Here is a 13,808-nt window from a genome sequence, read left to right on the forward strand (position 1 = left end):
GTTCCATATATGTCATAGCTTCATATTGTTACTGTAACTTTCAGTTGACTAGAATTTTAAAAATAGCTTATTTATATGTGATCTGTGGATATAATTTTCCTTAAAATAATTATGGCGGGGAAAAAAGTAGTTATTGCTTTGTATACCAGCACTGCATTTTAGTGTGTAAGTTGTTTAGGGATAAGCATATATATTACATTGAGCACTATAAAGAAACTTGCCACAACTGCTTTCTTTCAGTAATCATCATACTTAAAATAAGATTTAGTCTACATGTCAGGAACACATTGCTATAAAATAGATTTAGGAAGCTGTTTTTGGTTATTACCCTCCGTTTGAAAATTCTAGTTAAATTTATAGTGTAAACCCCTTAATTTCAGCTCACATGAAATTTTGAGATAAGGTCGACTCATGAGATCTCAACTCACAAGTTGTTTTCTAAAAGATGTTTTGTTAGGTGGAACTTGGAACATATTTTTAGTGTTTTAAGTTATGATTGGATGCTCAGAACAGCCAATAAAAATTTATTTAGTTCATATAGTAGCCACATTATTTTATAATAGGTCAGTTATATTATGGGTTAAATTGACATCTGTGGACAGTTTATAACTTAATTTACCATTTATTAATTTTTTCTTTGAGACAGTATTCTGTGGTGAGAAGGGATTGTTGTAGCACTTGAATCAAGACTGTTTGTCCAAACATGATACATACAATTTTCAAAAGTCATCAGCTAATCACTTAAGATCTGTGTATTTCATCGTATGTAAATTATACCTCAATTAAAACAAAACAAAACAAATTGAAGGTGTTTGCTCAAAGGGTGGGGGGAAGACTGTTCAGTTATCTCAGATCTCCTGTAGCTATGTCCATCTAACCTAGGCAAGATAGGAAGTACCATATATGCATTTTTTCCACCTCTCTCCTTATTGCATGTACAGTAGCCACTGATATTATGGGGAAAGAAGCCTTTTTTTCCTTTTGGAGTAATAGTTTACATATGTTCTTAAGTTAAATGCTTAAAAGGCAAATTGATATAGTAAAGATTTCAAAGAGTAAAGTTTCTGTTAGGCTTTCATGCTCTTTAGAAGGATTAAGTTATTTTGGGTTTAAAAAAAAACCCCAATATTTCTGATAGGCTCTTATGGTCTAGGCCTGAACCATTTGTTCAACTGATAGACAGCTATTGCCGTATTCTAGGCATTGTTCATGTATTAACTCATTTAATCCTTTAACAACTCTAAATGATAGGTACTTTTATTTGCCCGGTTTTACATAGGAAACAGGCACGGAGAGAGGTACTTTTATTTGCCCGGTTTTACATAGGAAACAGGCACGGAGAGAGTACGTTAACATGCCCAAAGTTACTCAGTAAGTAAAGCTGAGGTTCAAGTCCAGGCAGCTTGGCTCTAGTGCGTATGTTCTTAACCATGGTGCCACACTGCTTGCAAGTAGGTCACTAGAGGGCAAAAATATTTGGCTTCCATTAATGACTTAGTTAATATAATTATGCTTAGTACTTATAAGTCATTAGATGAAAATTTCATATTAAACACTCCATTTCTTTTCTTTCTTTCTTTCTTTTTTTTTTGTGAGGAAGATCAGCCCTGAGGTATCATCCGTGCCAATCCTCCTCTTTTTGCTGAGGAACACTGGCCCTGGGCTAACATCCGTGCCCATCTTCCTCCACTTTATATGGGACGCCGCCACAGCATGGCTTGACAAGCAGTGCATCTGTGCGCACCCAGGATCCAAACCCCGGGCCGCCAGCAGCGGAGCGTGTGCACTTAACGACTACGCCACGGGGCCGGCCCCTGGATACTCTATTTCTTATTGAAAGAAATATCCAATAGGTGCAAGTTAAGGCTATTCATATTAGAAATCATCTATATATATTTTTCTCAGTTATTCTTATTTGGTTTAAATTGTCAATATGTCATTAAAAATTTTAACATATGGGGAAGTAAAATAGTCATATAGTATGTTTTGTTTATTGGTTTAATTCTTGGAATATGAAATATTTCCCTAAAAATTCAGCACTCATTAGTTGCTGATGTGAGTTTTGGAAATGACAGTAGATTTTTGCAGAATTGTCTTGTAGAAATTTTTCAGTTTTAACATTGTATTAGTAAATCACTTTCATTTGAACCTGCTTCCCTTGAAAATTTTGTATTTTTATTATTGTAAATATAAAAAATCTTAATCTCCTTTTGTGAGGCAGCATGGTATAAAAAGCTTTGAAATTTTGTACATAACGGATTTGAATCATAACTTAAACTACTTAGTGGCTTTGGCACCTTGGGCAAATTACCCAATCTGTTTGACCCTCAATTTCATCATCTATGAAATGCTAATATTACTTTGTAGAATTGTTAGGATTAAATGAGCATGTATTTGGCATACTGTCTGGCACATCTTTCTAATTTGTAATGGATGCCAAAGTCTGGGGTAAAATCTCAAACTATGAATAAGGAAGGTGAGAAATCTGAGGAAAATGAAAGCTTAAAAACACTGAATTCCTAGATTCTGTTTAAAGGAAGGATTGGATTGTTGCTCTGCAAGAGACTACCATGTTGATCCTTGGCCTTTGACTCTTTATCTGATTAAATTGAACTCCCTGCCAAGGATTCCTTAAAACTAGTTCTAATTTTTTGTCAGTCCTGCCACCTTCTCCATAAAGCTTTGTGTGTGAGCTGTACCGGACTGGTCACTTTTTCCAAATATTTTGTGTATTTCTGTATCTCTGCTCTGTCCTATGCTTGGATTTTTACAATTGCTCTTGTTTCTTCTTCTGTCTACTGATGTTTGACTGACCTCTTAAGAATTATCTAACATATTGCCTGCTTTGTGAAGCTTTATCTGTGCCTCTACAGAATTATTCCCTCTCTCTTTAGCTCTTAAAATATCTTGCTCTTAAATATAATAGGGCCTCTGGCACAAGTGTAGGTCTGTGTGTCTGTCTACCCTGATAGAACTCCTTGAGTGTGGTAGTCTTTGCTTACTTAGCCTTATATTCTCAGTGCCCCTTGTGCAGAATGTTCAATATGTGTTTAAATAGTTAAGTGAATGAAGGAGGGGGCCAATTGAGTTTACTTTAATGAGTATATAACATCCCCATTATGTACAGTTATAGACAAATAGTTTTCTTAAGTAAATTTACCAAGTCTTTTGCAACCTAGTTAGTATTCATAGTACAAGGATAAATTTAAGTTTAGTCCTCGTTAAAATGACTGCATTTCAGGGGGCTTTATACATCTATGCTTTTCTATAAGGCTAAGTTCCTTCATTTTATAAGTTCCCTCACTTTTGCTGCCTCCTTTTTTTTTTGACTGTTATATCCTATTTTCTTGTGTTTGTGCTCCAAGACAGAGTTAAAAAGTAAAGATTATTCACTTTGGGGAATTGTACTGCTACAGGCTTGATTTGAGCCTCCATTCTCTTCTGCTTTTTTTTGTCATGAGTGGATATAATACCCTAAAGCATTCTGATAATTGAACAAGAGCTATGTTTTTAGGTGGGGCTACTTTCTTATGTGAGAATAATTGATGACAACTAATATTTATGATATTAAAAATGATAATCCTAACAGTTGTCTTTTGGAGTCTTTACGGTAGAAGAACCCTTTAAGGTTGGGGGTGAATTTATGTATTCTTAGAGTGACAAAAGTCGTTCCTAGCACATAGTAAATGCTATTTAAGTCTTAGGTACTTTTATTATTATAATTATTTTTGGTAGAAATTTAGCATTTTTAAAAACTACTTACAGAACTTATTCTAAGTCATAGAGAGCAAGCCAATATTTTGTCATGACACTTATTAAATAGACTTAAAGTAATTATAAACCAGACGTAATCATGGGTGCCCATGGGAACTTGAAGATATGAAGATGCATAAATAAATAAAACATAATTTAAAAAACCTATTATAGAAACAGTACAGGTGCTGCAATGTACCAAAATTAGAAAATACAAAACAAGCAAAAATGAGAAAAAATATGTATTCCCACCACCTAGAGATTATTACTTTCAGTACCTTAGTTTGTAATCTTGTGTCTACATATGTCTATATGGATATATATGTACTCTTTTACCAAAATGGTATCACTGTACATTCTCTTTGAAACCTTTTTTTTTCCGTCAATAATGTCTACTTTTCCATTTCAGTAAATTTTCATCTCATCCAAGATCCAGATCATATTAAATTTTCTCTAATTGGCTGAAAAGTGTGCTTTATGGCTGGTTTGTCTAAAACAATATCCAGAACAGCATCGTACCTGTGAACCTAGCTGTTAGAACCCTAAGTCTTTTTAAATCAAAGATAGCTACCTATCCCTTTCCTCTCCACCTTTTAAAATGATATTTGACTTTTTAAAAAAGATAGTTGAAAAGAACTGGGTCGTGTCCTACAGACTTTGAATTTGTCCAGTTTATTCTCTCGTAATGTCATTTAGCTTGTTCTTCTATCTCATCTATTTTCTATAAATTAAAATTTCTATCTAAATGCTTGGTGGATGCTCAGGTGAAGGTAACTTGGCTATCACAGATGGTGCTGTGTCCTTAATATTGCATCACACCAAAAGTTGTATGATTTCTACTTGACTTTCTTGGTGATGCTGAGATTGACCACTGAAATTGGGTGATGACAGTCTTTTCTGCCCATGTTTAATTATATTATGTCTCCTTGCATTAGAAAGTATTTTCTGTAGTGTTATTTGGCTCTGTAAGCAAGTTCGGTTCTTCATCATCCACTCACCTATTGGTTTAGCACCATTTGTTGATCCTTTTCTGAATCAGTGATTTTATTAGGACTTATGAAGTGTGATTTTTAAAATTCTATCCTTTTACCTTTATTAACTGATGTTTGTCTGTAAAGTAGAGCTTTACCTTATGAAATGGGGCTATTTGGTTGCCCTGAAATACAGTTCCTACAGGAAAAGCAGAATCTCCCCTTTACCAATTTTCAAAGTAAAAGAACTATTCCATTAGCCACCTCAAAAGGTGATAAATGAAAAGAATTTTTGTTCTTACTTTTTCTCTTTTGAGTATCTTTATAGACTCAGGGATTTTCATTTTATTCAGGGTCTTTTAATTTACTACCATTTAAATTTTTTCTTTGATACTCAACTTTAGTCATTGGGACGTCCTTCATGCTAGCTCCTGTGTCTGTTTTTACAGACCACTAATCTCTATACACCTTCCTTGCTCTCTGGCACAGAAAGAAATCCCAGGCTCACCTTGTACTTTCCCTGCCCCAGATCTAGCATAAACTGTTTTTCCAAGGAGTTTTGTACTTTTTAGTGTATTATGATATTAGAGATGAAATCTGGGTTCTAGGAGTGTTTACTACTGCTAAGATGACATGCTTTCAGGCCATTTCATTGTAAAGACCTAGAAAATAATAGATTTTTACAAACATGAGTTCATATTGATATTTTCAGTTAATGTTTTTACTTGATTTTTTGATTTTATAATGATATCTCTTTTCTCTTACACTAATAATCATGAATCTTAAAATCATTAGCATAACTTCATTGCTTTTTCCTACAATATAAAAAAAAAGGTTTGAGGATATCAATACTGTATAACTAAAAACAAACTGTCAGAAGAAGTTTAAAATTTCTTTGTAGTTCTTTTTGTTCTTAGAATACTTTCTACCAAGAAGTACAGTAAAATTGCAGTGTCCAAATAACCCTTGGAATAAGTACCTTCTCCTGGTTACCAATTAGATATTTAATCAGTTTTATTTGTTTCTGGCTGTTTTCAGTGTATGCTTCTCCCCTTCCCTCCCCTTCTCTATGAAGCAGCCATTTTTGTTAGTTTCTCAGTTATCACTCGTGTGCATGTGTGTGTTGTGTGTGTGTTGGGAGGGGTTTAAAGTCAGGCAGATATATGTTTAGATATTCTTTTATTGAAAAAGAAAATATTTCTTTTATAAAATATTATTTTTTATACAAAAGGTAGCATACTGTATACCCTGTTGTGTGTGTTTTTTCCTTAAAATATTCGTAGATCTGTCCAATCAGTCCGTAGTAATCTTATGCCTATATAGAACATATAGTACATATGTAACCTTTTCTTATAATATCAAAATAAAAGCTTTCAGTAATTTGATAATTATTTTTGGATTGAAAATAATACTGAAATCAATTCAGTAATGTGAATGCAGCAGCAAGTAAAGAAAAAAGATCTTTCCAAAGGACACTGAATTTGGTGAATTTTGAATTGTATTTGGAAGATGAATGGGTCCAGAAGTAGGTGAGTGGAAAGCTTTAGAGATGGTCTTGAAGGGAGACTTTAGGCAGATTAGTTTGGCTGGAGTGAAAGGTCTGTCAGAAAATCATGAGATTAAAGAGGATTTGTGGCGCTCAAGAAGAAATGAGAAGCTGTTTGATGGACAAAATGCATAGAAATGTAGATTGTTGGTGGTTTTTGTAGTTAGTTTGATATAAATTCTTCTTCAGTGTGGAAGTTTGTTTTCATGCCAACAGTATAAGTGAATAGAATGGGCATGCTAAATATTGATTACCTTGATTGGAAATGAGAGTAAGTTTCTACCTCAGTTCAGTATTATCAAGTCATAAATACTGAGGGCTAGAAGAGACCTTAGTGGTTGTCTCGACCTAATCATCATGTAGAATAGGAAATTGAAGTCTAGAAAGGTTAAGTGACTTGTCCAAATTATATAGCTGGTTAGAGGCATAGCCAGCTCTTAAATCTGACTTCCTAACTCTTAATTGTATCTGCTTTTCTCTACACCATGGTACTTTTTATAACCATGAAAAAGTAGAAGTTGGGGCTGGCCCCTTGGCGCAAGCAGTTAAGTGTGCGCGCTCCGTTTCGGCGGCCCTGGTTGGCGGGTTCGAATCCTGGGTGTGAACCCACACACCTCTTGTCACGCCATGCTGTGGCTGCATCCCATATAAAATAGAGGAAGATGAGCACAGAAGTTAGCTCAGGGCCAGTCTTCCTCGGCAAAAAAGAGGAAGATCAGCGTCGGATGTTAGCTCAGGGCTGATCTCCCTCACACACACACACACACACACACACACACACAAATTAGAAGTTGTGCAGCATTTTTGGTTTTTGTCCCAAAATACTTTAGTTCTGTGATTTATAAAATCTGAGGTTTTTGTTTTGCATGTATACCTAAATACCGTAAATATGGAAGTTACCTTTTACCTTAGGTGCGTTTTTAATGTATTAAATAGAGGGATTTGAAAATTATTTTTACCATATAATTGCTTTGAGAATCTTTTTTGGAATTAATTATTTACCTCTATTTTTTAATTACACATGATGGTTTATAAACAAGTACATTTGACAACCTTTTGTTAGCGTAGCTGTAGTGGGGAAAGCTTTTTATAATCAGCTAATGGTTTTAAAACTTGTACATGTAATTTGCATTGTTGCGTATTTCAGATATTTCCTTAACTTAAGTAATCAGATATTTATCCAAACATTATTGCTATGGGGTTTCCTGCAGAAAGACTTGAAGGAGTATACAGGAACAATATTGATGATGTAGTAAGGTAAGAGCTCTTAATTTTCTATTTCAAATATTAATGTATTATAGTCATGTTGCATTTTCATTTAGAAAAGATTTCTAAACCGCAGAAAAAGATGTACTTTGTGATGTAAACTTAATTTTCGTTATGTTGGTGCTCTGTAACTGCCTTTTTTGCTTAATGTACCTAATGGACTTCCATGAGATACAACTCATTTGATAAGAACTAACATTTTACATAATCAGGAATATGTGATATGATTTCATGGACTCTATAAAATGCCTCTCACCAGCTTAGTGTCTGGATTCCATTACAATATGATTTTTGTCTTTTATTTCACAATTGGGGATTAGGCTTAAAATCCTTGAGTGGATTTATTCACTTAAATTTATTCATTCTGAGGTATAGATAACTGATACCTTATTATCAGTTATATCAGATACTGATACCTGTGTATTTTTACATAGAACAGTTTATAATTGAGCATAGGTGTACCAAGCACCTGTGTTTCATACAAGGGATCTAGAAAGGAATTGCTGGGCATACCAAAGCCTAATTTTGTCCATTTTGTAATTTTCTAAGTGTAATTATCATTCAGTTCAGAACAATATTTCTCAAGACCCATTTAAATAATTTTTTAATACATTTATGACCTAAGAGTACATGGTATATTTTGTGAGAGAAGGAATTTGTGTCTGCTGTGTAAATAATCTTAATATATATTCTGATTTAAGAGCAAAAATATATATGTATGAATAAATTAAGTATAAATTGTCAGTAGGAACTTTAATGGCTTTTAAAAGTTAAAATTTTGGATTATTCCCTTTACCGTCTTTCAGAAGTATCTTTCTTGGAGACTTTCAATTTAAATATTTGGTGGTTATGAGAATTAAAAGTTATAATGGATGGGAAAGTACTTAGTAAAGCACTATGCAGATGTGGAATCCTTTTATAATAGTTGTGTAAGTATATAAGCCTACCTACATCCTTATATAAGCTAGCTGTAAATTGTTTTTCTAAGTGGTTAATTTTTAGCAATTTGCTTGAGCCAAAGTACAAAGTATATTTACATTTTTTCAGTCTTTAGTTGTGTTTAGTTGGATTTTTGTAGTGTTTATATTGTGTTCAGAATTAAATTTCAGTATGTACAAAAACTACAAAAAAAACTTCCCAAACTACTTCTTTGTAGTTTCTATTGCAGTTATAGGTGGTACATAAGGCTGTCAGAGGTACTGTTTAAGAACTTGAAAATAGGGAAATGAATTTGCCTTCTCATAGTTAGGCAGGACACAGTGGAAGGATGCTTAGCATTACAGATCCGTGAGAGCAACAGCTTGATATGGCTTAGTCAATGATAATACACATCTGCATAAAATGCAATGGGTGATAGAAAAAAGAATGAAAGAAGTAAATTTTGAATCAAGAGAGATGGAGAATCTGGGAAATGAGCAGTGCAGTCACCAGACACATATTCCCTGCTGTGGTGCAGGAGTGTTTATCAGACCTCTTAATGGCCTAGATGAACTATCTCACAAGATGTTTAACTTCACATTATTATAATTCTGTGTTTAGCCAAGTACTAACTCAACCAAGTCAGATTAGTACTCATACTGAAAAAGAGTATTAATACTCTGAATAGAGGACAAGTTTTCTGATCACTGTAAGGATATTCTTATGGTTAGTAAATCTGGTGTGCTAGGTTTTATATTATTCTTTTCTGAACGTAAATTAGTCTCTTCTGACTGTGAATTAGCCACTGAGGCTGATTGATCATCTTTTAGGTTACTGATCAAGTCCAGTTTCTGGATCTATACATTTGGTCATCAGACCTCAGATTGTAATAACTTTACCAAGAAAATACTGTGCTGAGAACTATTTTGATCTGTCATCTTCTGACTTCATAATCCCTACCTCTATGCCTCTGAATTAAGATTCACACATTTAGTTACTACCCAAGGTTGACATTTATTCTGTCTTCTTTAATGTATCTAGTTTATCTTATCTAGCTTTTGTTCTTTTTTTTTTGGTGAGGAAGATTGGCCCTGAGCTAACATCTGTGCCCATCTTCCTCTATTTTGTATGTGGGACGCCGTCACAGCATGGCTTGATGAGCCGTGTGTCTGTCTGTGCCAGGGATTCAAACCTGTGAACCTTGGGCCGCCAAACCGGAGCACGTGAACTTAACCAGTATGCCACCTGGCCGACCCCTCATCTAGCTTTTGATTTTTCAAATCTGTTATTCCTAAAAAAAAGTTTGATATGTATGGATTGTTATATTTAGTTAATGGTTACTTTAGCCAACTGATCTTGTCCCCCTATGGTAAGGGTAATAGCATATAAAAATGAATTATCAGCTATGCTGTGCTTGTGTTGTCTTGCTTGTCTTTTTTTTTTTTCCCCGATTGGGGTATAAATGGCCAGTAAGGCTTTTTGGCTTCAGTTGCTCACCCTACTCTCCTTCTTTTATGAGAGAAAGGATGAACAGTGACTGGGAAGGAAGATGTAGTTTTTCCTATGGACTAAAATGAAAATAAATAACTCCTAAGTAATTTGCGTGTTAAAATTAAGCTCTCCAAGGGAATGGCTGTCTCCAGTACCTAAATGATTGATTTCCTTGATTGGTTCACACTATATTGGAGACAGGAGTGATTCCTTTTTAGTTCAAAGATGATAACGTCTCAGTGAAAAATATCTTTATTTTCTTTTAGCTTTTCTGTTAACAGAACTATTTTCAGTTGGATTTTCTTTTGCTCTCTCTGTTGAGATGTCTAAAGAATATTTAAAATTACCTTTTCTTCTCTAATTCCATATTTTTCCTATTATTTTTCCACCAAATAGGAAATATTGTGCAGAGTTCAGACTTTGTTGTTGTTGTGCATCACTGAGTAAAATAAACTCGAATTTCAAATACTTACATGCTTAAATTGTCCGGTATTATTTAACTGTTTGGGGATATGGTTTGTTACGGCAACGTGAAATTTTGTACTTGAGGTACTCAAAGTACTTTTGTGACAAATATTTAACTTCTTTCGAAGTAACTTCCTAAGATCAGGAATTAATGTAAAAAATAAACACAAAGGGAGAAGGGGAAAAGTGAACCAAGGCGAAATTTTTTACTCTTAACTGCAAATATTTTGTTTAATAAGCAATCAGAATTGACAGGACAGGAACATCTCATAGAAGGGAAGTTGAAGAGCTATCTCTTCCCAGATTGTTTTTTATTCTTTTTCTCTTATTACCATCTCTCTTCACCTTCTTTCTTGCCACTAAGCTCTTGCTCTGACTAGCTGGTAATATAAAACAATGTTTTATTCAGATAATTGATTATTCTTTGACATATATGTTAATCTTATCCCTCAGGCTAATATTGAAGTTATCTAGTTTATATGTTATCTGTTATAAATCTTAAGCAGTCTCAAAAAAAGTGACACTTCTTGTATTTAACAGGCATAGCTTGAGAACTACTATTCTGTACAGGAAAATGTAGGTTTAATAGAGGTGAACTGGCTTTCTTACTATAGAACCTTTTAATATGCTACTATGCATTGTAAATTGCCCAAGAGGGAAATTCTAACATGCTGCTTTCCTTTTCCTTTTTCTTTTCTTTTCTTCCCCTTTCTCTTCCCCTTCCTTTCCCCCTTCTCTTTCTTTTCTTTTGTAGTATATTAAATAGCAACTCTCTAAACAGTGTTCCATGGAGCACAATTTGGGAAATGTTGAAAATGAAAAAAGAGGCATATAATAATATTTTCCCCTACTCTGAATCAGTAGGAAATAATTGAGTTCCTCCTTTTTTATGGGAAAGATTTTAGATTTGGGAAGATTCCCATTATTATAAGGAAATGTTTGTAGTTCAGTCTTCTGATATGTAGTGATTTTTTTTTTTGAAGACTACCTATTGTTTTATATACTATTAGCTTTTTTTACCCATATATAAGCAGCTGTATTACTGATTCAAGAGTCCGTCTCCTTCCTTCTGTGCTGTTTTATACATTTTCTTCCTGAAGAAACTTTTTGAATATTCTTCTCTTAATTATATATCGATCTCTCAATCAACCTTAGTTGTATGTTGATCTTCAATAAAAAAGGAAGTGTTTGTCATCCCAACATTATCATTATTGGCTATTCAGTTAAAAAGAATTGAAGAGAGATTATTTAGAGGAAAGCTTCAAAATAATTTAAGAGGAAAGAATATCAATTCCATTCTTCCTTTGCAACAACTTTTGACTTCTTCCCTCATTGCTTCTCTGTTTCCTGTTTTTTTTTTTATCTTGAGGTAAAAATCATGTAACATAAAATTAATCATTTTGAAGTGTACAGTTGTGACATTTAATACCTTCACAATGTTTTGCAACCACCACCTCTATCAAGTTCCAAAACATTTTTATCACCCCAACAGAAAACCCTGTATCTATTGGCTGCCTCCCACTTCTTTTGTTATTCTTATTTCCTTACAAATAGCAGAGCCTCGATGGATTTGACAGTGTTTATATTATCCGCACCAATCCAATTTTTGATATTTTAATAATAAGTAACATTTATTGTACATTTATTTACATACATATATAACTTGTATAAGCAGTTTACATGTGTTGTCTTATTAAATTTCTACAGTAAACTTATTCCCATTTCCTAGATGGTTTAAAAGAAGTTAGCTTTCCCAAGTGCTACAGCTGGGAAGTAGTGAAGATGAGGATTGAGTTCAGGTCTGTCAGATTCCAAAGCTGATTTCCTTAATAAAATATAATCCTGTATATCATAGGGCAAAAACTGGAAACTCTGGAGCTAATTCTAGCTTATTTCTGTCCTTTATTTGGCGTAATGCAATGTTGGTCTATACACAGTGTAGGAAATCATCAAGGAAGGTCTTTTTTGATATTATACCAGAAAATTTCTTTAGGATTTGAGTCTCCAGATTGAAAAGACCTATATAGTGCCAAACACAATAAATGAAAACAGGCCACTGCTAGGCAGATTATTATGAAATTTCTTTAAGAACACCAGAAATAATGAGAATATCTCAAAAGCTTTCAGATCATTGTAGAAGTATTAGAGATATATGAATGGCATCCACCTTCTCAGCAGTAGAATTAAAGATAGAAAATGGAGGAACAGCGCTTCAAAAGTTCTGCTTTCAGCCTAGAATTCTATATCCAGCCCAACCATCAATCAAGTACAAAAGTAGAAAAAAAACACACTCAAGGATTCAAAAAAATGTATGTCCGTGCAATATTTCTTAGGAGATTGCTAGAAGATGTGCCCCAGCAAAACAAGAGAATAAACCATGAAAGAAAGGGGCTTCAATAAACAGAGATCCAACTTAGAATCAAGAAGGGAAAGTCCCAGAATGACAACTGTGACACAAGCTGAAGAACAACCAGTTCTGATTGGAGCAATAGGCCAGAGGGCTTCAGGGAAAAAAAAAATTGAACTGATAGGTGGATATTGAAATATTTGGGGGGAAAATGCAATAGATCCTTAGAAAACTAGGTGATTTAGAAACAGGAAGCAGTTATTAACATGGGTTGGTTGGTTTAACCCCAAATTGTGATATTGCCCTTTAAGAGGGATTAAGAGAAGTGAGACATGGGGGTACTACTGGTTTTGTAAGTCTCCTTTAGCATGGCAGAAAATGTGTAGGTAATTGATAAATCTACAAGAAGTAGTATTGTGTATGTTATGTAGAAATGCTGAATTAAAACTAGGAAAAAGAATCCGAGTAGTTGAGGGGTGGTTGCTTGGCGGGGGTTGTGGGGTGGTGAGCAGAAATAAGGGGTTTGAGGATGAATAAAGCTGGAGATGAGCAATTTTTTTTTTATTGTGGTAAAATGTACATAAGATAAATTTTACTTTTTTAACCATTTTTAAGTGTACATTTCATTGGCATTAAGTGCATTCACATTGTTGTGTAACCATCACCACTCTCCATCTCTAAAACTTTTATCATTCCATACCCATTAAACAGTAACTCCCCATACCCCGTACTCCCAGCCTTGGCAACCACTATTCTATTTTCTGTCTCTATGTATTCTACCTATTCTAGGTACTTTATATAAATGGAATCATACAATATTTGTCTTTTTGTGACTGATATAATGTCTTTGGAGTTCATCCATGTTGTGGCATGTGTCAGAATTTCCTTCCATTGTATGCATATATCATTCTGTTTATCCGTTCATCCGTTGATGCACACTGGGGTTGCTTCCACCTTTTGACTATTGTAAATAATGGTAGTATGAACATGGGTGTACAGTATCTGAGTCCTTGCTTTATTAGTTTGCATGTACATTCAGAAGTGGAATTTC

General features: G+C 34.1%; 1 protein-coding gene across 1 annotated transcript in view; it reads left to right on the forward strand.

Annotated features, from left to right (window-relative positions):
• Positions 1-13,808, forward strand: part of PTEN (phosphatase and tensin homolog) — a gene marked incomplete at its 5' end in the record, with an annotated part of 91,173 nt that overhangs the window by 17,608 nt on the left and 59,757 nt on the right. The window contains one exon of the mRNA XM_058544375.1: positions 7,443-7,527. Within this exon, the coding sequence (XP_058400358.1) occupies positions 7,443-7,527 (85 nt within the window). The remainder of the gene's footprint in view (positions 1-7,442; positions 7,528-13,808) is intronic.

The sequence above is a fragment of the Diceros bicornis genome, chromosome 6 (genome assembly GCF_020826845.1).
Source record: "Diceros bicornis minor isolate mBicDic1 chromosome 6, mDicBic1.mat.cur, whole genome shotgun sequence".
NCBI lineage: Eukaryota > Metazoa > Chordata > Mammalia > Perissodactyla > Rhinocerotidae > Diceros > Diceros bicornis.